Source organism: Trichoderma aggressivum, assembly GCF_033847375.1.
Source record: "Trichoderma aggressivum f. europaeum strain CBS 100526 chromosome Unknown scaffold_022, whole genome shotgun sequence".
In the NCBI taxonomy this organism is placed as follows: domain Eukaryota; kingdom Fungi; phylum Ascomycota; class Sordariomycetes; order Hypocreales; family Hypocreaceae; genus Trichoderma; species Trichoderma aggressivum.
This window is the reverse complement of record NW_026946388.1, coordinates 269,263-294,540: the sequence shown is the minus strand read 5'-3', so window position 1 is coordinate 294,540 and position 25,278 is coordinate 269,263. Positions and strand designations below refer to the sequence as shown.

General features: G+C 47.0%; 12 protein-coding genes across 12 annotated transcripts; 7 read left to right on the top strand and 5 right to left on the bottom strand.

Moving 5' to 3' along the window:
• Positions 1-74: 74 nt before the first annotated feature.
• Triagg1_5928 (uncharacterized protein) lies at positions 75-2,033 on the bottom strand (the record flags this gene model as incomplete). The annotated part of the gene is made up of 9 exons (XM_062900496.1): positions 75-249; positions 316-589; positions 658-829; positions 893-1,009; positions 1,078-1,207; positions 1,271-1,367; positions 1,422-1,505; positions 1,563-1,878; positions 1,941-2,033. The coding sequence occupies 9 exons, from the start codon at positions 2,031-2,033 to the stop codon at positions 75-77; spliced, it is 1,458 nt and encodes a 485-aa protein (XP_062755129.1).
• A 1,042-nt stretch (positions 2,034-3,075) lies between these two features.
• Positions 3,076-4,674, top strand: Triagg1_5927 (uncharacterized protein; the record flags this gene model as incomplete). Its single annotated transcript, XM_062900494.1, has 6 exons — positions 3,076-3,283; positions 3,357-3,413; positions 3,502-3,572; positions 3,631-4,010; positions 4,122-4,184; positions 4,245-4,674. The coding sequence occupies 6 exons, from the start codon at positions 3,076-3,078 to the stop codon at positions 4,672-4,674; spliced, it is 1,209 nt and encodes a 402-aa protein (XP_062755128.1).
• Positions 4,675-5,405: 731 nt separating this feature from the next.
• Triagg1_5926 (uncharacterized protein) lies at positions 5,406-7,022 on the top strand (the record flags this gene model as incomplete). Its single annotated transcript, XM_062900493.1, has 6 exons — positions 5,406-5,769; positions 5,841-6,007; positions 6,085-6,462; positions 6,527-6,669; positions 6,740-6,896; positions 6,948-7,022. The coding sequence occupies 6 exons, from the start codon at positions 5,406-5,408 to the stop codon at positions 7,020-7,022; spliced, it is 1,284 nt and encodes a 427-aa protein (XP_062755127.1).
• An 858-nt stretch (positions 7,023-7,880) lies between these two features.
• Triagg1_5925 (CAZyme family CE1) lies at positions 7,881-8,976 on the top strand (the record flags this gene model as incomplete). Its single annotated transcript, XM_062900492.1, has 3 exons — positions 7,881-8,572; positions 8,644-8,783; positions 8,852-8,976. 3 exons carry the CDS (start codon positions 7,881-7,883, stop codon positions 8,974-8,976), a joined length of 957 nt encoding a protein of 318 aa, XP_062755126.1.
• Positions 8,977-9,351: 375 nt separating this feature from the next.
• Triagg1_5924 (uncharacterized protein) lies at positions 9,352-10,251 on the bottom strand (the record flags this gene model as incomplete). Its single annotated transcript, XM_062900491.1, has 1 exon — positions 9,352-10,251. One exon carries the CDS (start codon positions 10,249-10,251, stop codon positions 9,352-9,354), a length of 900 nt encoding a protein of 299 aa, XP_062755125.1.
• Positions 10,252-11,506: 1,255 nt separating this feature from the next.
• Triagg1_5923 (uncharacterized protein) lies at positions 11,507-12,756 on the top strand (the record flags this gene model as incomplete). Its single annotated transcript, XM_062900490.1, has 3 exons — positions 11,507-11,652; positions 11,764-12,506; positions 12,572-12,756. The coding sequence occupies 3 exons, from the start codon at positions 11,507-11,509 to the stop codon at positions 12,754-12,756; spliced, it is 1,074 nt and encodes a 357-aa protein (XP_062755124.1).
• A 926-nt stretch (positions 12,757-13,682) lies between these two features.
• Positions 13,683-14,025, top strand: Triagg1_5922 (uncharacterized protein; the record flags this gene model as incomplete). The annotated part of the gene is made up of 2 exons (XM_062900489.1): positions 13,683-13,803; positions 13,886-14,025. 2 exons carry the CDS (start codon positions 13,683-13,685, stop codon positions 14,023-14,025), a joined length of 261 nt encoding a protein of 86 aa, XP_062755123.1.
• Positions 14,026-15,022: 997 nt separating this feature from the next.
• Triagg1_5921 (uncharacterized protein) lies at positions 15,023-15,385 on the top strand (the record flags this gene model as incomplete). Its single annotated transcript, XM_062900488.1, has 2 exons — positions 15,023-15,185; positions 15,267-15,385. 2 exons carry the CDS (start codon positions 15,023-15,025, stop codon positions 15,383-15,385), a joined length of 282 nt encoding a protein of 93 aa, XP_062755122.1.
• Positions 15,386-15,974: 589 nt separating this feature from the next.
• On the bottom strand, positions 15,975-17,679 carry Triagg1_5920 (uncharacterized protein; the record flags this gene model as incomplete). Its single annotated transcript, XM_062900487.1, has 2 exons — positions 15,975-17,583; positions 17,654-17,679. The coding sequence occupies 2 exons, from the start codon at positions 17,677-17,679 to the stop codon at positions 15,975-15,977; spliced, it is 1,635 nt and encodes a 544-aa protein (XP_062755121.1).
• A 925-nt stretch (positions 17,680-18,604) lies between these two features.
• Positions 18,605-21,007, bottom strand: Triagg1_5919 (uncharacterized protein; the record flags this gene model as incomplete). Its single annotated transcript, XM_062900486.1, has 5 exons — positions 18,605-19,275; positions 19,330-20,269; positions 20,330-20,462; positions 20,537-20,733; positions 20,801-21,007. The coding sequence occupies 5 exons, from the start codon at positions 21,005-21,007 to the stop codon at positions 18,605-18,607; spliced, it is 2,148 nt and encodes a 715-aa protein (XP_062755120.1).
• Positions 21,008-21,326: 319 nt separating this feature from the next.
• On the top strand, positions 21,327-22,418 carry Triagg1_5918 (uncharacterized protein; the record flags this gene model as incomplete). Its single annotated transcript, XM_062900485.1, has 3 exons — positions 21,327-21,464; positions 21,543-22,245; positions 22,303-22,418. 3 exons carry the CDS (start codon positions 21,327-21,329, stop codon positions 22,416-22,418), a joined length of 957 nt encoding a protein of 318 aa, XP_062755119.1.
• Positions 22,419-23,145: 727 nt separating this feature from the next.
• On the bottom strand, positions 23,146-25,134 carry Triagg1_5917 (uncharacterized protein; the record flags this gene model as incomplete). Its single annotated transcript, XM_062900483.1, has 1 exon — positions 23,146-25,134. One exon carries the CDS (start codon positions 25,132-25,134, stop codon positions 23,146-23,148), a length of 1,989 nt encoding a protein of 662 aa, XP_062755118.1.
• Positions 25,135-25,278: the final 144 nt, after the last annotated feature.

Sequence of the window (25,278 nt, the reverse complement as noted above, 5' to 3'; positions counted from 1 at the left end):
ACAAAGGAAAAAAAAAAGAACAAAGAAAGGAAGAGCAAAAAAAAGAAAGGAAAAAGACAAGAAAAAAAAGGTGGTTACACAGCGGAACGAGGGCGGAGAATCACTTTAGTGCTTGCAAAGGGATAAACGAAGGTGCGCCATGCAAAGTATCGGGCAGCCTTGGGATCTTCGAGCTCCATGTCGTCGTACTTGGTAATGAACAAAGCAAGGAGAGTCTTCATGACAGCGGTCGCGTAAAACCGACCGGGGCTAGCACATCGTTACTTGTCAGTGTTGGTCTTGTAGCTTCGGATTGAGAGTCAAATCTCTACTCACCATGCCGAACGCCCTGTACCCCAAAGCTGCCAGTCGGTAATGTCTGTAAATTTGGACGGCGTTTCTTGTGGAACACCGTCGCCAGAGATTCCAGAAACCTTCTTGTTGAGTAAATTCGAATCAACGAAGCGAAAACCTTGGAATTTTAGCGGATCCGCATAATAGCGAGTATCCGCCATCATTCCTCGAGGAGCTGTACAGATCCATTCGCCAGGCTCGATTCTAGAGCCGTCGGATAGCTCGAATGGTTTCAGAGCCATGCGACGAGAGCTAACTAAGATGGCCATCAGTCGCTATTCTACTTCTGCAGCATATGGAAGGTATTGTATTAAAAGAATTTACCTGACTCTACCGGATTCAATCGGGCAGATTCTTTCATGAAGCTATCAAGCAGTGGAAAGGCTTTACCTCCCGATTGATCGAAATTTTCCCACCCGATGCTTTCAATTTCGTTTCGCAAGGGTTCAATGTACTCGGAGTGAATACAGAGATGATGAAGTGCGAAGCAAGCAGTCTGACTCGATTTTAAAATCAGCTTAACATACCTAAGCATAACGCACACCGGGCATTCTCTTACCGTTGATGTTATATGAACTGACCCAAACCATAGCGCCATTAACTCGTGAACTATTCGGTCTGCAGACCATGGTTTTGATCGAGGCGAGCATTCCATTACCCATTGGACGCAATCATGCTATTGTGCCTATTAGTCAATGAAACATGACGAGTTGTATGCCAGTGGCCCAAGCAAGCAAAACTCACATGCTCAGGCACGGTTTGTCCAAGAGCTTTTCGCGCTTTCTCTTCCAGACGTTCCTCTGCAATAGGGATCAATGCATCGTAAATAATTTTACCAGCACCCAGCTTTTTTGCTAGAAGGTTTCCAATGAGGCTAATAAATCAGCATTAGAGAAGTTCCAGCGAATGTCTCTCCATATATGGTCTTTTCTCTTACGGTGCAATGGCGCTGGGAAGCACTCGTACGACTTCCGCTGTAATAAGCGTCTGCTCAATGAAATTCATGGCGGCGCTCATAAACACTTTGTTACAAGCTGTGAAATAGATAGTTAATTATAAATTCCTTCACAGCGTATAATATTACGAACCTAGGTCCCTTCCAAAGAAAGCAGCCGCATTTGTGAGTGCGATGGCCTCTATAACCATGGGGAATAGCGGAGTGGTGTATGATCCTTTGCATTATATCAGCATACTCAATGATGATCAACTTCAGATTTCAGGCATCCTACCGTTTACCATTGAGTGTGACTCAAGGATACCATCGAAGAGAGCAGACATTGACCGACGAGCATCAGGTAAGATGTCAGGGAGATGGTTCGTGAGTAGCGTTCTAAGTGTTCTCACGAGTGGCGTCCCATCCACACCCTTCTTATCAAACCAATTGAAGTTTTGCATCGTGTATCGTGGCTGCAAGATTTCTTTGGCTGCCGCCTGGAGGGATAGGACATCTTCTGGAGCTGCATCGATTTCTTTGATGTGGTCCCATGACGACACTACGAGATAGCGATTCTCGGGAGCTTGGATCCAAAATGGGGCTCCATTAGACTAAAATTCTCATTAGATTACCATGCTGTATTGTAAGATAAGTAGAGTTAGAATGATCTGACTTTGTCATATTCCTCTTGGATCATAGATGGGCCCCTGAAAAGAAATAGCCACGCATTAATGCGCTTTTTAGCGGCTGAGAGGAGGCCTTGCATGAATTGCCAAGCGATAGACTTATTCAAGTCCCATCTAGTCCCATGTCGGATGAATATCGACGGAACAAGTAGTAAGCCTAAAAAGAGGCAACTGAAAGCAGTATAGAATGCTTGATCCATTCTTGCTAAAAGTGTATATCGTGATTTAGTCGAGCTATAACTCAGTGACAACGACCAATGCTGGGGTATTCTTGATCTGATACAGAGAGATGCTATTCAACGTTTCTTTTATATCTGTATTCAACGAGCCCCATTATCGGCCATGTCCAAACAAGATGATACATCCGTTACGACAACACATCATCAAAATCTGCACAGAGGCAACCAGCTGAGACGAGCAAGGCTGGATTCTGCCTCCAAATGGGAATCAGGAACATGAGTGTTCCTGATTCCGTCGATAGATCCTTACGTGTTTCTCTCAAGATTCCCATCAAGGCACACTTGAATCGGATATGGGGTCTGGATTCCACATTGGTATTTCGTATTTTGACTATAAATAACCCTATTCGTCCATGACGGGCCGATTTTCTACGCTATTTAGATAAATATATCTAGAAGAAGGCTGTAACACTCAGCTCCTCCTTGAGTCCTTTTACTACGTGGGTAAATCTCTTCCATTTTGGACAGAAGATGACAGGGTAAAGCCCAGTAAAATTGCCTTCAACCAAATCCCGCCCTTCCCCTTACATACACACAGAAGGATTTGGATCAATCTTACCTCGTACAAACTTCAAGTGAGACAAAACACGAAGAGGCGCGGTTGACGTCTGAAATACATGCAGTGTCCCACTCCATGAGGCATGGCGCAGTGTCACACTGTCTTAGAGAGTCTTACGCCAAGATTCCTTTCGGCATCACGGGGGCGTGCTGGTAGCCAAAGTAATTTTTAGGATATTCTGGCCTACCCCAATATGTATGCTCTTCTTGGACATGTTTCTGGTATTGCAGAACCGTCAGAGAGAATATTATCTCCATCCAGCTTCTTCATACCTGTGCTTTAGCAACACTGGGGTGTTAATTTCTTTGTCAAAGTTCTGCCAGAATGGCTACGCCACAAGGAGATATTGACTTTTCAAAGCTACCACTATCCCCAAACCCAGATGGAGGGCCACCAAACTTCGTAGGTGGCCAGTCGTTGGAAACCGTCAATCTATCCATCGGCGCAGTCATCATTTCACTTAGTATCATCTTTGTTGCAGTTCGTATCTATGCGAGTTGCAAAAACGTCGGGCGCCTGTTCCTTGACGATTGTAAGAATAAAGTTGTTCATTCATCAGTCAAACTACTATTACGCAAACAATATTTGCTAACAATAACTCTCAGGCTTTTGCTTGGGAGCAGAGATAGCTGTGCTCGTCTACTGGGGACTACTCACGGCTAGTAAGTCAAGCTGGTCACATTGTCTATCTTTCTATCTTGTCCTTGGTATCATGAATGCAGCGCTTACTTTCATACTCTCCATCATAAGATTTTGGAAGAGGGCTAGGAAAACATGCATGGGATCTACCTGTGAGCGTCATTACACCATGGGTTCTAAAGGTATGTATTCATCGAAATAGAGTAATACAGGAGATGCTAACAATGACCGCGTTTGTAGAGGCATGTTGTATCTCAGTTCTTTGGTGCTGCAGGCAATTGGCTTGCAAAGGCATCTATCCTGGCATTTTTCCTCCGCATCTTTGGAAGCCTTCGATGGGTTCGTAATGCTTGTTTCGTGCTCCTCATCTTGCTCTCTATGGGCTCAATCACTCATGCAGGACTCTTTGCTGTGCTCTGCGTTCCCCACGGACACGATGTTTGGAATAGCGAACTCATGGCCAGATGTGCTACAGGCGCTCCAGTGACTGTAGCTGTGGGCGTTTGCATCTTGGTGGTTGATATAGCCATCTTTGTCCTGCCATTTCCCATCATCTCCAACTTGAAGATGGATAAGAAAAAGAAACACGGTCTTATCATCGTGTTTCTCATTGGCTTCTCGTATGTCCCAGACTTCTCCCCGTCATTTTTGAGCAGAACAATGGGCCGAATTCTAACAACGGGCTTAATGGTTAGTATTATTGTTACAAGCTCGGTTGGACTCGCTTATAGAATTGTCGTCTTCAAAAGTTCCAAGGATCCGACTTGGAACGGGGCGAATGTGTCCATCACCGCGTAAGTCCATAATAGTATTGTGAATTTCAGTTATAAATGCATTATGCTAATCTCTCATAGATATATCGATACTTTTGGAACCATCATTGTCAGCTGTACCCCAGGTATATACGCTTGGTGGCTGAAAATATTCTCCCAGAGCAGGCTATACTCTTCAATTCGATCCATGTCATTTCTGCGCTCGAGATATTCGTCTTCAAGGTCAAGAGGATACATCACAAACGAAGGAAAAGAAATGCCTATGAATAGCGACCAAGAACAGGATCAATATAAGCTTCCAAAAGTTTCGACATCATCCTCGCAACAACAACTACATGAATGGCCTCGCGGCGACGAAAGACACGTCATTCCAGTATCCACTGTCATCACGCAGACGATATCTGACAGAAGAGAAAGCTACGATCAGAATCGCCGGATGCAAGGATACATGCATTCGTGGGAGCCCGTCGATATAAGGGCTAACAACATGAGGGATGGCGGATATGCGTAGGCAGTCATAAGTCATAAACTTGAGATGCGTGAGCGCACTGTTATCAAACGTACTGAATGGTGCATCACTGGGATGAATGTGATGTCTGTTATGGAAGCATATTTGGCTACACTTGACAGGAATATGTACGTGCACTTGCAATGAACGATATCTAGCATAAGAGACAAGCACAACATCGCGTACGAAATCATATTTTAGTTACAGAGTTACCAAAAGTTATAATTCTAAATAACACCTTCAAAGCTCGTGGCTTCGAAACAGATGATTTCATCTACAGCCGAGAACTATGACGCCGGCTCCGGCTCTTTTCCGTCATCCAGCTTATCATCACAATGGAAAGAACACAATATACGATCTCGGGTAAGTAAAACAGTAACGCCATATTACCTATCAAGCGCAACACGTGCAATCCATAGATAGAATTGTAGCCTTTGTTCTACTCCTCATTACATGTTTCTTTAGGCTCCGGCGAATACGTACAACTTCTTTATTGTTCGACGGCTCTTATCTTGGGGTACAGAACCCGGGGTTAGTTAGCCTGGTAGGATCAACTCCGCCGTGGGAAGTGGGGTCTGAGATGGTGTCAGGTTCACAGATTCAGACTCATCCATATAGCTTCAACTTGAGCTCTCACAATATTTTGACGGTGAGACGCTCTTACTGTACATTGACACCTTCGTACACCGTCTCTCCCGAGTTTCAGCAAGTACTGAGACGACTCTTCTACCGCAATGCTGAAGTCGATCTGCACGAGCTCGCTGCTCTTGAGCGCGAGCTTCTTCGCCGCTTGTTCCGCGTCCCAAGACGCGCAAATCCATCTCACCGCTTCAACCAAGCACCACCAAATTGATCCAGCTATTCTCGCCGCCTTGGAGAAGCATCCAGATCCCGTTGACGCGTTCGTTTCGCTTCATCCCGAGGCTGCTGAACAGCTGGCTCAACCACGTCTCCTTCACGTGTTTGGAGAGCCAAGCGCCCAATGGATGACGGAGGGTGACAAACTGCGCCTAAAGCGCAAGGACAAGAAGTTTACCGATATTACTGACCATGAAGAGTTTTACAAAGAGCAAGTCCATGCGCTCGCTGGTGAAGCCCGTAAGTCGGATGGATGCGCTGCCTACGCAATTAGTTGACGATTATTCAATGTTGCTAACTTTCTCGTGTAGATTTGCCCAAACTTTCGCATCAGCGCCTTGTCAAGTCATTGCTGCCCCGGGTATCTACTGAGAAGATGCACGATGTTCTTGAACATATGACGGGCTATTATACGCGATATTTTGGTAGCGTCACTGGTGAGGAAAGCTCGCAATGGCTTTATAACCACATTGCCGAGGTATAATTTGCCCGTAGACTTCAGTCTAAACGTGTTGATACCAATCTGGCTCTCCATACTAATGTCGATGTTGCTAGATCATCAAAAACGCACCATTCCACACCCACATTTCTCTCGAATTCTTTACCCATCCTTTCCCTCAATCATCCATCATTGCTCGCTTTGAGCCCAAAGTGCGAAACTTCTCACTGCCACTGACCATTCTCGGCGCGCACCAAGACTCTATGAATTATCTGTTCCCGCTGCTCCCCTCCCCAGGCGCCGATGACGACTGCTCTGGCACGGTAAGCATCCTCGAAGCTTTCCGCGTTCTGGCAGAGAGCGGGTTCATTCCGGTTAATGGACCTGTTGAATTCCACTGGTACGCCGCCGAGGAGGGCGGGCTCTTGGGTAGCCAGGCCGTTGCGAGATATAAGAAAGAGTCTGGGGCTCGTATTGGTGCCATGATGGAGTTTGTGAGTATTTTGGATCCCACTGTCGTCAGTTATTACATCAAAGTTTTATTAACGCGCCACCAAGGACATGACTGCATTTATTGCCCGAAACGCGACTGAGTCCATCGGGTTCATCGAGACTGAAGCAGACGCCCCATTAACGACTTGGGCCGCCGACTTGGCTAAGGAGTATATTTCCATCCCTGCCAACGTCTTTACGCTGCCTAGGTAAGTTGAGAACTACCCGATCTCCTGGTGCTCTTCGCTTTTTGTATGACGACGTGGCTAACGAGGTTAGTGGTGCTGGTTCGGACTACATGTCTTATACGCAACTCGGGTATCCTGCTGCTTTTGCGTCCGAGGGCAACCCTTCTGTCGGCGACTATGATCCTTATATCCATACGGAAAAGGACACAATGCACATTGATGACGACGCTGGAGTTTTCTCCCTTGAGGTTGGTGTTCCTTGTCTGCTTATTCGGACAAATCTGCTAACTTTGTCTCAGCACATGGCTCGGTTTTCTGAGCTTGCTATTGCCTTCGTCATTGAGCAGGCTGGCTGGGATAATAAGTGGAGGTAAATGATGCGTTGCACAATTACCAACGCATAGGCGCCACGGGTGCTTACAGGATTCAATCTGTAGTTACAGATATTGTCTTAGCAATCTAGCTCCTCGAATAATATGAGATTTAAATCTCCTGTATACGCATGTTATCCTAATACAAACACGGTTGTAATGACTTCGACACGCGATGGTGTGCAGTCAACCAGGCATACAGTCCAAGATGTGCTGATACTGCACATCATATCTGGGCCAGAGAGCGCGTGTATTGGCCTCAACGTCACATGCTTTCGAATAAGAGTAAGAAACGTTTGTGATATCTTCGTGATCGGGCTAATCAAAGGGCTACTGATTGCGCCGAGTGATTCGATTTATATGAAACAAGTGGCGGTGAAAAAAGCCGAAATGTTGGACGGGAAAAGCCAAGACTCCGCCCAAGATTATATAAACTTTGACATATTAAATGCTATTGATTGAGAAAAAAAAAACACTTTCTTGAATCGGTTGAACCTTGTGTTAGGTGGTAGCCTGGAAAATTCAGTACATCGTGATTCGCCGCAGGTGATTTGCCAAAAGATGTCTCAGCCATGTCTAAATTACAAAGCATGATTAACGCGCGTGGAACGGTGATGGCCTCGTGAAAACCCAATACCTTCCTAATTGGTGCTTTGAATGAGGATTCTATCCGCCTAGTTCGGTAGCTCGTATACTCGTTGGAACTCTGTGCCTGACACGTGGAAATTCCCCCGGTATTGATGGAACCGAAAATTACCTCAAAGGCTGGGTAGATAGAAGCGAGGGCGATGGGTGCGTTTATATATGAAGTAGAGCGCCCGGCCCATCACCACAATCGAGTTAGGAATCTACACACCCACAATGGTGAAGGCTACAATACTTAGTATTCTCGCGCTATCCGCTGCCTGTGTATCGGCCGATACGCCGTACACTGGCGGTGATACGTCTGGCTGTGGCAAGAGTCACTTATTCACCGGGATTCCTCAAACCCGCGATGTTCAATCGGGCAGCGATAACCGTAGCTATTGGATCCATGTACCCTCAAGCTACGATGAGAATAATCAGTATCCAACTATCCTAGGCTTTCATGGCTCCAGCAGCGTTGGCCTCTTCTTCGAGGCAGACACCGGTTTCGATTCTGAGCAATTTACAAGCGACAAGATCATGGTGTATCCAAATGGGCTAGGCGATGCTTGGGCTGGAGCCAACTATTCTGAAGCAACAGTCGAACAAGACCTGCAATTTGTTTGGGACATGCTGGCCGACTTGAGACAGAATTTCTGTATTGACAGTGCTCGAATCTATGCTACTGGCTTGTCCATCGGCGGAGGCTTCGTAGACACTATTGCCTGCAATGCTACTGTCGGTGGCGAGTTTGCTGCTTTTGCGCCTGGGTCTGGCTCCTTCTACACCAATAACGACGCAAATTATCTCGACTGTCAGCCGGCCCGCGTGCCTGTGCCAATCCTCGAGATCCACGGAGGCGCGGACACTGATGTAAAATATGATGGTGGTGAGGGCGAAGGTGGCATCGAGCCATCCATTCCCAACTGGTGAGTTGCCACCTCTAATCTCGTAACCCAGCCTCAGCTGGTTGCTAATACTTGAAAAAAAAAAAATACAGGCTTAGCCGGTGGGCTGAGAGGAACCAATGTGATGCGCAATATCAGCAAGAGGATTTGTTTGACAACGATGTGCATCACCTCACCTGGACTTGCAATGGCCAAGACGCTGTTATGGAGCATTACAAGACCGATGACCAGAGTATGATCCGATCCATGCTTTCCAAGTTGCCTATATAAGTCCCCTTAACTAACATTTCCGGTGTTTAGAGCATGACTGGGCCTCGCCTGATATCAACTTTTCTCAAATAGCTGCTGGCGACTTGCCAACCCACATCTCGGCTACAACTCTTGTCACGAACTTTTTCATGAGATTTACCCGCCCTGCAGCTTAGTTACATAGAACAAAGTTTATTGTATTTACGAATGAATTGCTGAAAATTGATTAAACACTATAGTAGTTCGATGTTTTGAGAAGCATATGGTTGTAATTTCCGACACTTTCGAAGAGACCAGTCTCAAAGTCTTCAGAAGGTAGACTCTTGACCAATTATCAGGTTGGCGACATTTAGCATTTAAAAGCTTCCAGGCATCCGCGCACATGCCTTGTTAAGATGAATATGAGTATTTTCATCATCCGGAGTCTTTCCCAATAGCTACATATGAATAATACTGGGGTAACCTCTATTAATCTTTTCATAGACACGTTCAACTAGAAATAGACCAACCAATTTCCCCTCCACCCACATACTGAATTTGACTGACATGTATTACAACAGGCTCTCTACAAGTGCCCTAACCTCGGCGTCTGTCAAGCCCTTCACTCCTAGAAGCTCGTTATCTAAGAGATGGGAGAAATCACTCCCATATCCCTCTCCAAAACAAGCGCTAAAAACAAAATCCTGCAGGACCGACCAGTCCTTGTTTCCCTTTTCCACTTCCGCAAATGAATTGGTAAACATTTTCTCAGTAGATTTATGCGTGAGCTTCCATGGAATACCGTCCTTCTCTTGAGCGTACTGAATCAATGAGTTTTGAGTAAAGACAGTATCCTGAATATAGACTGGACGGTTAGCTGTCTCAGGGAGGTGCTGAATAACTCCGACGATAGCTTTTCCAATTGTATCGAGATTGGTAGCCGAGCATGGGATGTTGCCGCCATTGTAAATAGTGGCAGTATGCTCAGGAACATTTACAAGAAAGCCATGAAGACCCCAGTCCAAGAAGGCTCCGGTGCAAATCACCGTGTAAGTGAAGCCCGGATTCTTAGCCGCAGCGGCCTTGAGATACTCGTGAGTCTTGACTTTGCCTTCAAACACAGGTAATGCGTTGCGTAGAGGATGAGTGACATCGCTGCCAAATTCTGAAGGGATGAATCTCGTCACCCCAGCTGCAATAGCACCGTCGATAAGAGGATATTGGTCGCCAACGACTGTAGAAGTAAGAGTAGAGATGACGGCTATGTGGTCTCTGAGAGCAGCTGTCAGAGATTGCACTGACGAGTAGTCAACCTCAGTGATGGATAAATTGGAATTGGTTGGGAGTTTTGAGGCGTTATTGCTGCCCCCCCGTGTAAGGGCTGTCACATGGTAGCCTGCTGCTAGGAGAGCATTTACAATGGGAACTCCCAAATCTCCAGTAGCACCAGCCACCGCAATTCTTAAAGCCATTTTTGTTATTCTGATGGGAGAAAGTATCGTGTCGAGTATCACACTGAAATAGAGATTCCGAAATTATGAGATACGATTAGAACAAAGAAAGACGTATATGATATGGATAGGTATCTGATTCGGGCTATTTGGCTCTTTATATCCTAATGCTTCTGTGAGCCATTTAGTTTCCTTGATTTTTAATTCCAGCTTGTACAAGTTTGTCATATGAAGTCCATTTGGCGTTCCCAGAAACGCAAACAGCGCGTAAATTAGCTTATCAAGCAAGTTGACATCCTCACAACTCATAACCAACTATCCTTACCATCGATTCAAACTCCACAGTAATGGAACCATTCCTACCCAATGCTGTAGACATATTTCAGCCACCTACTATGGCCGTGACTAATTCACGGTCTATTTCCGCGACTAGCGTCACATGAACCTGCGTCCTGAGATCTACTCCTTGCTTCAAGTTGACCTCAGGTGAATAGTTGCCAGCCACCTACTTTGGTCGTGAGCGATTCATTTCATTGCATATTCCCTCATCAATCGCATTCTATTGCTGAGAGCTGTTCATTTTGGGCCCCTTCTGTGAACTTCAGAAATCCTTCTTGTTTATGTTTGTGAGGTTATATCTTGTCATATTTTCTAGTCTGCCTAAGAAGACGACTCAACTACCTCATTCGAGAGAAGTGGTAATAAGTGAGCATTCTTTAGTCTGTATTGCAGGATTTTTCGGTACATGTCATCATAAGAATACGTGCATGATTAGTCCACCTAAGGAGCAAAACAGCAACCAAGTTACGGGAAGTTAACAAACGTCCCATCTCGTTTCTGCATTTGTAAACCACAGCTGAAGGAATGAGCTCACTAAAACTGGGCGTAGGGGCTTAGTAGCTTAAGCATAATGCCAGGTTGCCCGCCGTAAGCACCAGCCCTGCACATGGTGCGGTCGCTCTCGGATCCGAAATTCTCATCACGGTCAAACCCTCTTCCACTATCATCGTTGTCCGGATCCGGTGAATTACCCAGCCAGCACTTGGTACGGTCGGCCCACCGACCGAAATTCTCGCTTCCGAATTGATTAGAAACGTGTTGCTTATGAGTAGTGCAACGAGGATATCCTGGCAGCTCCTTATTAATAGATGTTGTCTACCATGATTCATAATAAGGTGCATTTGTTTAAATGAACAGTCGTGTTGCTTTACTTCTAAATCATCACTATAGTTCATCCACCAAATCAGTACTTTAATATTGCAGAGGCATTTCCAAAATGACCGCACAAATCCCTAGCGTCCAAACAGCGGCTCTTATCAAGAATCCTGGTTCAAATGCACGGATAGACATCCGCTATGACTATCCTGTTCCGCAGCCTGGGAAAAATGAAGTCTTACTGAAGATGGAATGCTCGGGAATCTGGTGAGTGTGTGTCATGAGAACAAATCAAGTACCGAGTCATGATCAATCTGCTCTTTCATACTATACTCAATATAGATAACTGACTGGATATTGCCTTTTGGTGAACCTCAGCTATTCAGATATTTACGTATATACGGGAAACAACCCCCATTACGACGAAGTTCCCTGTCATGAAGGAATCGGCCAAGTTGTGCAGCTTGGTCCCGGCGCTGCGGATACTCTTCTTGGTCAGAGAGTTGGCCTTGGATGGATTTACAGTGTGTGCGGCCAATGTTACAATTGCGAAGCAGGTCTTGATAACTGGTGCATAAACCAACTCAATACCGGCACTGATAGACCAGGAACTATGCAGCAGTATGTTGTCGCAAATGCCGATTACTTGATGCCTATTCCAGATGAATTATCATCATTCCACGCCGCCCCGTTTCTCTGCGGTGGCATCACCATGGTCGGGGCCTTATCCCTATCTGACGATGCTCTTGCGGATGGTGACACTTTGGTGATCTCTGGATCAGGAGGCGGTTTAGGGCACTTGGGACTTCAACTTGCCTCTAACATGAAGATCCACAAGCGGTTAAACATAATAGCAATCGACACCGGATCGGCTAAGCAAAAACTCAGCCTCGAACTTGGAGCAGACGCCTTTATCGACTTCAAGACGGAGGATGTTATCAAAAGGGTGATGGAATTGACAAATGGCAAAGGTGCCGACGTGGCTATAGTTGTCCCAGCAGCAACTGAAGCCTTTGACCAGGCACTGAAGTATCTGAAATTTACTGGAACGATGGTCTGTGCCGGTATTACCAGAATGGATTATCGCCTCCCAATGTCTCCTACTGAGCTCGAATATAAGGGTAAGTAATACTAATAGGAAAAGGGTGTGGTAGACGAGAAGCGCCATGCTAATGTGAGTTCACAGGTTTGGTTATTAAAGCTTGCCATGTAGGGTCTGAAAAACAGCTCAAAGACTTGCTCATCTCAGCTAGCAAGAAAGAGGTGGTCCCAAAAGTTGAAGTATTTGAGTTTTCGAAAACGGGAGAGCTGTTCGAACGAGTGAAGCGCGGTGACATTGTCGGCCGGTTTGTTGTCAAAATACCTCAGTAACAGACTAGCGGGTATATCTTTTACCCGATTACATTCAACGGAACTTGTACTTGGATATAGATATAAGATAGAAACTGCTGATGAATCGCAGCACATTGCTGGTGGTTCGATATTTAGCACGAACGTTCGTTCAATCAATGTAGCAGTACGGCTTTCCATTACAGGCTACTAAGACTTAGGACCTGACACTTGCAATATGTGGCAAGCAATAACGTAGAAATTAAAACGCTAGCTTAACAGCGATAGTCAAAGTTAACCCAACCATACATGGATCTGTTAATGAGATAACTAGAGTTGACAAGTTCAGGCTTGTATTCGTCACACTGTAGCCACAATGATCACTTAGTCAATTACTTTGACGAACGTGTAGGCAGGAATCATAAATTACTTGATGTTATCCTTGCACAATGAGCTCAGAATGGCATCAATCATTCTTGGTATATTATACGGAAAAGTCGAGGGACTGGACTTTCGGTACGACGGTAATGAATATACCAGGGAAATGCAATGTTATTTGCGACGTGTTAGTTGACACTGAGATGATATCATGTGACTGAGAAATACCATTGACTAGCGATAATTCCATGAAATATCGTTTCAATGAGATGATCAATGTAAGCGTCATCGACCGCACCGCAATCAACAGGTTAAGTTTATAGCAGAAGTAACGAGCGTCATCATTGAGAATGGCTCTTCAAGTTCAGCCGGACTCGTGCGTCATTTATGAATCATGGCTTTGCGCCATCGAGCTTCGCTGTTTCAACATTAATATGACAACAAACTAATATTATATATAAGATTCGGCTCGGTATACTTAGAATAGTTTCAAACGCACCTATTTATCGAGTAACTCTCAAAAGTTTCTAATCACATTTTCTTTCTAGTTGAAACCAACTTGCGCAGCATCAGAAAGAAACCAAACAACCATGTCATCCAAGCCTCAACAAAATCCGGGTCTAGCTTCAGACACCACATCTAAATTGGGTGCTAATGAAACAAAGCCCAAGATGTTTGACAAGGAAGGTGCCATTGGTCAACATTTTACAGGTATGTTGGCAATGATTACACAGAATTCCCCTCTCTTTTGATACCGACTGTGATACTTATTCGTCGCTCTCGCGTATTGTAGAGGAGGGTGCTGTCGGGGGGATGGCCCAAAAAATAGGAGGCCCTTTCGACAAAGAGGGAATGATTGGTGAGCAATTCACCGCAAAGGGGGCTGTGGGGGGTACAGTTGAATCGATGATGGGCGGAAAGAAGCGCGCATGAAAATGTCTTATGACGTGGGGAATGAAGCTAGATAGGCAGACTGTTCTTTTCGAGGTCCGTAAAAGGCTGTAATTCCCATATAAAGCATTGTCAGTTCCCTATGATGTTGCTCGCACTATATTTATTGGTGGATATTTTGATGAATGAGTCCGCCGCAAGTGAGGCCATCGCCGTCATGAACAACTTATCGCAAAATTATACAATATTAATATGCCAACATATTCATTGCCACGGCTTTCTATATCTAGAGGCAAACGATAATACTTGTACATTTACACGTTATTAAGAGAGTAGCTAGATATTGAACGGTCGGTCACTCGTGCTTCCATATCATTGCTCTTTCTTTTTGTATCCAAGTCTTTTCAAATTGTCATAGGTGTAGTATGACGCTCGGATTGTTCATAATGCGTCTCTTCTGTTATGCAAAATCGTCATGTATTTCTTTCCAGGGCGATATAATACTAATATTGCCACTTGTTTCCAGAAGTCTTATTTGTAAATCAACATTTTTCTATCAAGAACGGAATCACATGCCAACACAGAAAAGAAGACCAAGAAGGAAATATTGGACCAAACTTAGATATGGAAAAGTTCATGCAGTTTCGATATATAGACCTGTTGGGGCATGGCGGAAGCCACGCTCAAGCCGTCATGAATCCTCATCCGTGAATACCGATCCATTTACTTTGTCCATGACACATTGATTATGCATCCAGATCGAGAAATTCGATGGAAATTAGCTTTCACAGCCATCAAAATTGAAAGCCACAATGGCGCGAATCTAGAAAGTTCTCATTCTCAACGTCAGCGGTAGTTATATGTTCATATATGAATCTACATCAAGTGATGTCATGACACTCAACCTACATCAATGCTACAACTATAAATATGACTATGTTTTTCAACTGGTATGCGTGAAATATAGTCGATCCGAGCCAACTGACATTGATTTCTTTACACCGAATTTTCTTACGTCTGGAGTACATCAATATACGCCATGTCTGAATACACATCGCAGCAAATAGACAATGTTCCAGAGGGACAAGTCCAAGATAACTCGTATGTAACGGGCGGGAATGAGTCAATTCCCGTGCAAAGTGATGGTGCTCCAATTGAAGATCCGATTCAAGCATCATCAGCAGACACTGATCAGCAATTGGGTAGGTATCCTCCTTTCTCATTTCTTTTTTAGCTATTATCTTGTTGTCTACAACTACGGAGCATATGTTAATTTGGCGCAGCTCAGGATGATAAGGAGGCTATTGATAAGACCAACATCATTGACGAAAGAACTCGAGGCTCTAAGCCGAGAAGATCGTACGAAGAGCCTGGAGATGACCCCATTGGCATGACTGAGTGAGGCGACACTAATGGAGCTGTTCACGCAAACGCATAGACATCGTATATGCACTAGTCTAGTCAACAACAGACACAATATATTCCATTTGAAATCGCACTTAAAGTATCCCTTAGAGATGTATTTCATTATAATGAGGCCACATGCTACGTAATCACAGATTAATTCCAAAGTTACAGTCTAGCTATGTCGCCGACCATAGTACAAGGCTTTCAAGGTTATTATTACAGTATAATAGACACCCGCTGCAGAGAACGCATTGTGAATGCAGCTAGCTATTGCTGAGCAAAACATAAGACTGTTGTGCATATTGGCCATGCGTGGTGTCGAATTGCCTTGTCTTGTTCTGCCCTGGCTACATATTTGATGAATCCATGGCTTCACGACTGATGGAGCAAGACACAGATTAAAGCGAAAATAACAATAATGTAAATTTAAAGCGCTTTAAACTATGTAATATGTGGCCAATGTATATACCTCCGTGAATCAGCCTTGTACAGGGTGTACTTGTAAGAATTGCTGTGCTGCTGCCATTTCCTCAGGGGACGGTAAGTTCGCAATCATGAGGTATAAAACATCCTTCGCCAAGCCGTTAGTCTATTTGTATATTTGAAAGATCATGAACTTGCAAGTATGCCGTAACATAAATGGTACTGGGGGTTAGGTGGAAAGTTGGACGAACCTCATGCATAATTTTCCTGATGCCCCGGATCAGAGCTCCTGGTCCAACGGTGTTTAGGATTGTCGGACCGCGCTGCTCTCTTCTCTCTGACCTACGGTCACGTCTAGCGGCCTTCCGATCACGTCTGGCCTGCTTCCGATCGCTGACTCTGCCACCAACAGCACCGCCTGTTAGTAAAGCCAAGAGACTGCCGCTACTAGCTGGATGGTTCGGATCCGCGTAACGTGAATGGAACTCAGGCTTGACGTTTAATTGAGCGAGACGACTCTCCGGATGCATATTCGCCCACTGAGCCTGGGACCTTTTATCCATATACTCCATTGCGAATATCATGCTACGCTTCATACCGTTTGGCTGTTTCTTCCCAGCCTCTTCAACCGCCTGCCTACCCTCAGCAGAGTCGGCAAGCTTGTCCAGAGTCGGAAACACCAGCGGCGCTGACTCGGGCCACTCAAAGTTTGTTGTCCCGTGTGAAGCTTGCATCTTGTTGCTAATGCCGCCGCCCATTCCAGGTCGAGGACCTGAAGCATTCTGCGTAGCTTGCTCCAGTGTTTCATCAAACCTGGATTGCGTGACAATCTCACCAGCCCGGCTTGGCTTCCATGTCATGAGGACAGCTACGAGCCCAAGTGGTCGAAAGAATTCGGCATTCATTTTGTTTAAAAAGGTATTGGTTTTAGACCGGCTGTGCGCTTGAAGACCAACTTGAGTGGTGACCTGAGCGGCAATAGAAACGGCAATGGTGATGGGCTCAGGTACATTCTGGACAGCGATAGCTGCCACATTAATAGCGTAGATCCATGGCGATGGCGCCGTCGCCAAATTCAGCTGCTTGATAAAGTCAATAAAAGTCGCCTGGTCAATTCCCACATTTTGGAGCAGCGGTGCGTAGGCTTGGATGAATCCGCGGGCCCGCTCCCCTGGTCGCCGTTGTGGGATGATAACCGGCATGGGTAATCCCTGTTGCTGAACCTGTTGGTTTGACGGCAACGTATGTCTTCGAACGAAACCATCTGCCATGGCTTGGACGTCAAGGTCTTGCTCCATCACAGTAGCATAATCAGGTGGTGGTTCCAATTGTTGCTGCGCGGCATCAAGTTCCCATTGTGCCTCTTCTAAGTCTCGTGACGTCTTTTGATCAACATGTATTGGGCCGAAATTCTCTTCACTCTCAGAAGAGTCGTCGTCATCGTGCTCATGTGAAAATCCCTTTGACGAACTTTCTGGATGCGCTTCATCATTGTACATTGCCCTGGAGCTTTCCCCTGCTGTCGAGCTTTCCCCGGAGGTAGCGGCCGCTGATGCTTTTGCCTTTTTCTTCTCTTGATGATTATGGTAACTTTCAGAGGCGAGCCCAATACCGGCAGCCACACCCCTCACGAGGCCACTGACAAGTCCTTTGCGCTGTCGACCTCCGGTGCTACTCTGCGAGTGAGAACTCAGCTGGGATGACGACCCACGTCTGTTGTCGTCATATTGGCCATATACACCTCCAGCTCCATTACTTGGCTGTAGATACCTAAATAAAACATGAGAACTCATTTAATCACACCAAGTCTTGCTTCCTGCTGAGAATATGGCATTCATACCCATTGTGGCTATAATGACCAGACATGATGGGTGACTGTCTGAGTTGCTGTGGAAAGCAAATATGAGATACGATATAGTCTAATATCTCTTTGCGGTCCTGGATAACGAAGAACTTTTAGAGAGAATAAATTACATTCTCGATAAAATAGCTCTTGCTTTCGAGGGACTCAATCTCTTATCCAGATCATAACGTGGTGATCCTTCAGACGGGCGGAGCGGCACGCGCTGCGGGGTAGCCCAATTGAGATAAACCTCAATCATTTGCTGGTTTTGCGCCAGTGACGTGATGTTATTTGATGGCCATTCTTAAATTCCATGTAGCTTCTTAGCGCATAGGGATAGGATTCATGAGAAACAAAAGTACGTGTAAGCGTAGAATAGTAGTTGGAGACTATGTTATCGTGCTACGAGTCAGATATGAGATTAGTTTCATTCCCCAGTCGTAGACAACAGCACTGTTAACTTAAATAGGAAGAAATTTCGAGCCAATAGTACACGCTTGTTTGATAGGATACTTGTTTACTCTAACAATTCTTACAGACTTCTATTAAGTGTTGTTTCTTTTCGTCTCCGGTCATTTTGCTGGAGTAACATCTGTGCAGCGCTAATAGGCTTCTATCGAATCAAAAGCGTTGCTTGATTGGTGTGCAACTGATCGGAATCATTGAATCACCAATTCTCCGTCCTAGATTTCTGATACCATAATAATTTTGGCTGCGGAACTCCTACCTTAATGCGGAGTCAAAGGTCCTTTATGTGATAAATACAGTATTATCGGCAGTGGAAGTCCGGCTGAGATAGTATCTTAGGTGTGTATCATCGCATATCTTAATCTCGCTATAAAATAAGTGAAAAAATAGCATTAGTAATTGTTTGTAAACGGAAGTCATAGAATTATCAGCCCATACGATAAACAAACTTGTTTTTATTCCACTCCGCAGTTCTCATATCTAAGATCTCGTACTAAGCACAACTGAAGGCCCAGCGAAGAGTGTTTCTGCTAAACAGCCAAGTCCTGCTTCGTCAATCTTGCTAAAAGAAGAAGCCAATTGATTTGTACCGGTGATGACATCACTTGACTCCTCAGAACCCATTGTTTCGTTATTTGTTTGGCGGTCGTTACGGGTTCTTTGCTGATGGGGCTGTCTACTCGAGGTACTCAAAACGCTCGCAGCCGGCTCACGCACTGTATCAAGATGATGACCACCGGTACTCAGTGTCTCATGCAAGAGCTTCTTCACTCTCTGTACTGACTGCAAGCACTGGGGAAGCTCATCGAGCGCATCAAACACGATTCGACAAAAGTTATCGAACGCGTCTTGCGTTATCTCATCTCGCTTCAGATAGATGAGCAAAACATGAGTAGCCAGCTGCAATGATGCGAGAATATGGTGTGGATAAGGATCTAAGCTGATCAATGAGGAGAGTTTGCGGGTGTGTCGGGTCCCGTCTTGGCTAAGAGGTACCTGACAGCTGAGACCAAAGCTGATTGTGCTGAAAATGGCGTGAACAGAGTCGCGACGAACAGCGTCGAACATTGGAACCATATCCGTGCGTTCCATAGATACAGCTAGGCTGCATAGAAGTAATAGTCCCATATAATAGTGCATTTGAAGAAGGTCTACTACATGTTAGCTTAGAAACTCTTGCTCCCATTATAGGCTGCTATACTCACAATAACACAATCGAGCATCTTTACTGAAAAATAGAATATGCTTCTCACAGGCTGCAAGGAGGGGTTTGAACGTTCTATCGAAGCGATTCAGAGCCTCAGCAATGAGTGTTTGCAGCCTTGTTATGACAGCTTCTCCGTAGCCGTGATTTATAGCTTCTCGCAAAGCTCCGATTATTTTCCAGGTGTATCCTTTCCAGGTGGACGCCCGGTGAACAATATATAGTGTAGCCTGACTTGTTGGAACAAATCCGTTCTGTCTCCATGACTCTGTACTTTCGTGGAATAGTTGAACTCGAGCTTTCATGAGGCGGAAGACTGGCTCTTCCTCAAATCCAAACACGCCACTGCAGAGAATAGAAGGACATCCTCTGGTCATAGACGAAGAGGTATCAAACACCACACCAGCCCAGTACATCATATTCTCGGCGTGGATAAAATCTTCGTTTACGGAGTTGTGATTAATGGGGGTTTCTCCATCGCTTCTGCCAACTGAGAGGCCAGTACCGGAAAACCTGAGATCGCGTCGTTTTACTCTTAATCTGTGAATTTGACGAAGCGCCATATCGATGCTGACCTCGCCAGCGCTGTGGGCATTCTCGACATCCACAGAAGCTCCCTTGGAAATTGGGGTTAATCCGAACAAATACAAAGCCAAGGCTGTTTGATAGCTGAGTTTGTCAAAAACGGCCATGATCCTGGATTTGGCATTGTTCCAGAGGCGATCGCCGAGCAACAAAAGCTGCTGGCTATCGGTTGCAGTATCCGTGACCAATGGTAACCAGCGGAAAGAGAACGCATGTACTGATGAGATTAATGCTAGTTGGACGGCGCGATCGCCTCTCGGGCAGTGATGACGGTGTGGAACATGGCCATCGGTGTTGCAGGTGCAATTGGCCCAATCAAGGGAAACAGCTAGCTGCAGCATTGTGAGACTGGACATCTATTTCCACAATTAGTATGTGGAATGTGAATTAATTATGGAACAGAGAAGGCAACTTACATGATCAGGCACCACATAGGGGCTGCAATCCGGGCCGGTCCAGAGAGTAAGAACAGGCTCAAATATCAGAGTGAAAACTGTCCATAGATGGTCATGCAGTACCCTGGCCTCGGTTTGCCGGGATAGTTCAGAACTGTGTATGATCCTATCAAGCCGAGCATAAGAATGTGAATAATCAGCAGCCGAGAGTTAAGAGTCTGGACATACTGGGAATGGTCATCAGCCTCTACCGTTGCAGCTAGCCCTACTACATCATGTTGTATCTCTTCAGAAGGTTCTGGGCTATTGGCTACGTGTGCCCTCGTGGCCGCTCTTCTAGAACGACCGGTTGCCAAACGACGAGAGAGCTGGCGAGTTCTTGGCCTGTTGGCATCTGCATCCCTGTTTCCACGGTCCCGAATCCACTAGGATGAATCATCGTCATCATCAGAATGGCAACTCGGTGATTAGCAAGCGAAGGATTAGACTCACCTCGTAGGTGCACAGCAGAGCTCTCTTCGAACAGTTTGTGCACTGAACTCGCGATGACGACGAACCAGCGTCGGGACTGCCGGACGTCGTTTGCTGGTGCCTTTGTAATTGAGACGCGTCGCATGCGATACGCGATTTACGACAGTAGTCGCAGCTGGAGAATTGTCGCCTGCGAGCAGACTCGGTTCCGAGGACGCCTGGGACCATGGTGGAAGCTGTGTAGATGCTTGGGTAATTGGATTGCTAAGCAGAAGGAAAAAACGAGACACTTGAATCTCGGATCCGAACTGCGCAACATCATCCCATCCTGGGCTAGCCAAAGTTCCGCGCCACCAATTTTTACCTAGCTGTAGCGCTCAAGATTCGGGTCTACTACAACTTGTATAGACATATTGTCAATTGAATCATCGCAAAAAAACAAAACAAAACAAAACATGTATATAAGATGCGAAAGCCTTTCCTTGAGAGAAAAATCTTCAATCCATAGTTACATCTAGTTATAAGATAACAGATAACAATTCTCACAATGTCTACACAAAACGTGGCTCTGCCCTTTGACGAATGGCGTTCCATTCGAGTCAAGACGGCCGACACAAGCCTTTTCGCCCGCTATGATGGCACAGGCCCAGCCGTTCTGCTATTACACGGATGTCCGCAACATTCTGTACGTCCAGCTGCCTTTTCCCGCCTTCGCTTTTGCTTTCAATTGGTGTAAAAGAATCACAAAACTAACATGATGCAGCTCATGTGGCACAAAGTAGGCCCACTGCTTTCGTCCAAATATACAGTCATCGCCCCCGACCTGCCTGGCATGGGCCAGTCAACCCTGAGTGAATCGGGCAACTATACTTCCGCATCGGCCGCAGAAGCTATTATCGCACTGTTGGACTTCTTGCGTATCGAGAAAGTGGCCGTATTCGGTTACGACAAAGGTGCTTCCGTGGGATCTGTGCTCGCATGGAAGTACGCGGATCGCGTGGCGTCCTTGAGCGTTGGAGAATACGCCCTCCCGGCGTACGGACATGAAGTTTTCCAAAACCCAGATCCTTCGAGGAACCTCTACGGTCACTGGCACCTGGCCCTCTTTACCGTCCCTGAAGCAGCCGAATTCCTCATCCGCGGACGCGAGAAGGAATTTCTCAATTGGTATTTCTGGCATAGCGCCTATGCGGCCGGCGCTCTCATATCCCCCGATCACGTCGAGCGTTACGCCGCATCTTTGGGAAAGCCAGGATATCTGCGCGCCATGACCGAGTTCCTCAACGGAAATATCTGGCGCGAGATGGAGTATTTCAAGCCGCTTAGAGAAACCCCTATTCAGGTGCCCGTGAATGTGCTCTGGGGAGAAGCCAGTGGGGTGTCTGATGAAATTAATCAGAGCCTATGGGGACCGACGGCAGTTTCTGTCAAGACGGTATATGTGCCAAAAGCCGGACATTGGCTAGGTGAGTTTCGACTGAACAAGCTCCTGTGTGGAAGATGTGTCGTTGACGATTCAATAGCGGACGAAAATCCAAAGTGGCTGGCAGCTTTCATCGACCGAAATGCTGCAAACGCTGGTATTGAGCCTTCTGCCGTCGACCTAAGCTATTTGGATGATCAACTCACCATGATTTGATATTCTGTGGTAATGAGGGACGATTTCTCAGCCGTAAGCGATCGGGGCATTTCCAAAGAATTGAACTTTATTTACAGAATTGCCCATAGACATGTATAATCTAGAAATTAAATGAAATTAAGAAATGATAGGTTTTGGATATGCATTTAGAGTCAATGTCAGTAAGATTCAGGTACTCGGAACCGAGAATGCCGCTAGTAGCAGAATTCAGAGTGTCAGTGGGAGGCTTTTATAAGAAGTTGGCAGGTAATTTGAAACTATGACCTTGAACTTTTTAGCTTAGTCTCTAGTCATATATAAAATAGATGTAGATGTAAGTTGGCGACTTATGCAGCATTGTCGTTCACCTCCCGACTCGTGGGTTAACCATTAGCTGTAACCCCTGATCAGCCCGCATCTTCCGTGCAGACACGACACCGGCGCCGAAAGGTAGTCCGTATTCAATATTCAGATGGCTCCGGCACTCTCACAGCATGGGTTACTAGAGATGAATTTTTAAACAAAAATAGAAACAAAAACTACACGTATGCTCCCTATGTACAGGCGCTCATTTATACAAGGAACTCGTTAATCGTGACACTATCCTCAGTCCGCCTTGGTGGCGTCGATCAGCCGCCTGCCCTAGCTGCAAACGTGCAAGCTCCCGCCACAGGGCCCTGGAGATGAACAACTTGCATCTGACAACCTTGAACCTTGAACCCCAAATCTTCAACTTCAACGTCAAACTTCACCACATGCTGCACTCTCCCCCACACATACAGTCGTTGCTCAGATTCAGCGCATCGGCGCCAATCAGCGCTCGAAGATCTGCTGCTGTTCGTCGCAACTGGCCGCACAACGACTGCGCAGCGCTCGAGTACGCAACTTGTAGGCGTGTGTGCGCCTGTTTCGCACCGCTGCCGCCCGTCGCCATGGCCGCGAAACAGTGCCCGTACGCCTTCTCGCGATCCTCGTGGTTGAGATGCGCCATGTCTCGGGCGCGGAACCGGGGCAGCTCTTGGCAGCGCGATCTGATGCCGTCGCGGATGCCGATGAGGCTCGCGGCGTCGTCGGCGGTGATTCGGCGGTCGCCGCAGATGGATGCCAGCACGGAATGGGCCTCGCACGACCTCGACGAAGCCTCATTGGAGCACGCACACAGATCGCCGCCGGTCCGCTCAAACGTTGCACAAGCGGCGCCGGCAACAGCGCCGACGTCGATGGCGCCGCGCGTGTCTCGGAGCACAACCGCCTCGAGGGCGTCGCACACAATGTCCATGCAGGCGGCCACACCCTCATATCCAGACGTGGCCCCCACGGCGAAGTAGGCGTTGTCGGCGCATCCCATCCGCGTATCGGCACACAGATCGCCCGCGTCGTGGCCAAGCGCAGCTGCGACGTAGAGCCAGGATGGCAGCTTCTCCTCCCAATCGTGGCCGCTGGCCAGTTCGTAGTGCATCAGGACGTCCCAATGCGCGGCAAAGACCCAGGCACGTAGCGTCAGGCCCCGAACCAACCCCAGGCTCGACACACACCCGGCGTGCCAGTCCAGGATCGTTGGCCATCGGATCACGAGCTCCGTGATGGCGACCGCCCACCGGCCCAAGCTTCCATGGCGCGCAATGTCGGCGGCGAATGGCGTGAAATCGCTGTCTCGAACGTTTCCATGGTCCAGGGCGGTGAGGTAGGCTCCGAGCACCGTCAGCTCCAGTCCGTCGGTCAGCGTGTTGATGTGGTTGTTCATGAAGAAGTAATGCAGCATCATGGTTTCGACGGAGCCGCGCGCGCCCTTTGGAACCTCCTTACTCGCTTGGCCGCTCTCCTTTTCGATATGGCGAAGGCCAGGTCCGGCCAGCCACATTGCGTCGGCAAAGATCTGAGGCGTCGCGCCCGTCCACAAGGTGCGCTCGTAGGCCAGCTCCATCTCCGCTCCGGTGGGAGCGCGCGAGCGGACCGCCTTTTCCTTGGAAGGGTCATTTGCTGCGGCGACTTGGGCTTGGGCTTGGGCTGCGTTTGATGCTTCAAGCAGCTTTGTCGATGATCTGAGCTGTCGAGTCGATACGATGGGTTGTTTCCTTACCGGCTTGGACTGTTTCTTGATGCCGGCTTGTCGAGTCAGTGCGCTCGGCTTCTGCTGTCTCGCTGACTTGGGTCGCTTCGTCAACGCCCCAATGGCGACTTCGATGGACAGGGATTGTGCCTGGCCAGACGACTCTAGCTTCTGATTGCCGCAAGAGCACCAACCCGCTATGGGACCGCGGTCATCCTCGATCGGCCGGCTGCGCTTATACCCGCCTGCTAGTCCCTTCTCCACCGGCTTCCCGCGCAGCTCCTTGATTGCGAAATCCAACGCCCAATCGGCCCAACCGTTCTTCAGCACATACAGAGAGAGCATCTCACACATGTCCGCCCTGTGTGATTTGTCACCGTTTGCTGGTGCGCGCTCCACCTGTCCGTGGTGCACAATCTTTCCCCTCCCGTCAAGCCACCGCAGAACGACGGTTGTGTCGCTCTTTGCGAGCTCCTCTCTCAGCTGTCTCAGAAACTTGATGGGGAGGGGTCTCTGCACTCCAGCAGCACACCCGACGCACATCTTCATGTCCTGCCAGCAGACGCTCATCCTACAGACGTGACACAAGGCGACGTTGGTGATGTCAATGTCACCCTGCCCAACAGCCCCATATGAGTCGCCTTCTGCAGGCCAAGAAGGGTAGCCACCATCTTCCAGCTTAGGCATCTTGCTTTAATTACTTTCAGGTACGCCCTCACTGTACGGAGTAAGGAATGTGAAATAAATGTGTGCCTGCTTGTGCTTGAATCTCTCTTCTACCGTTTGATTGGAAGTGAATACTGCCACTTATATATCTCTTCTTTTCTATCA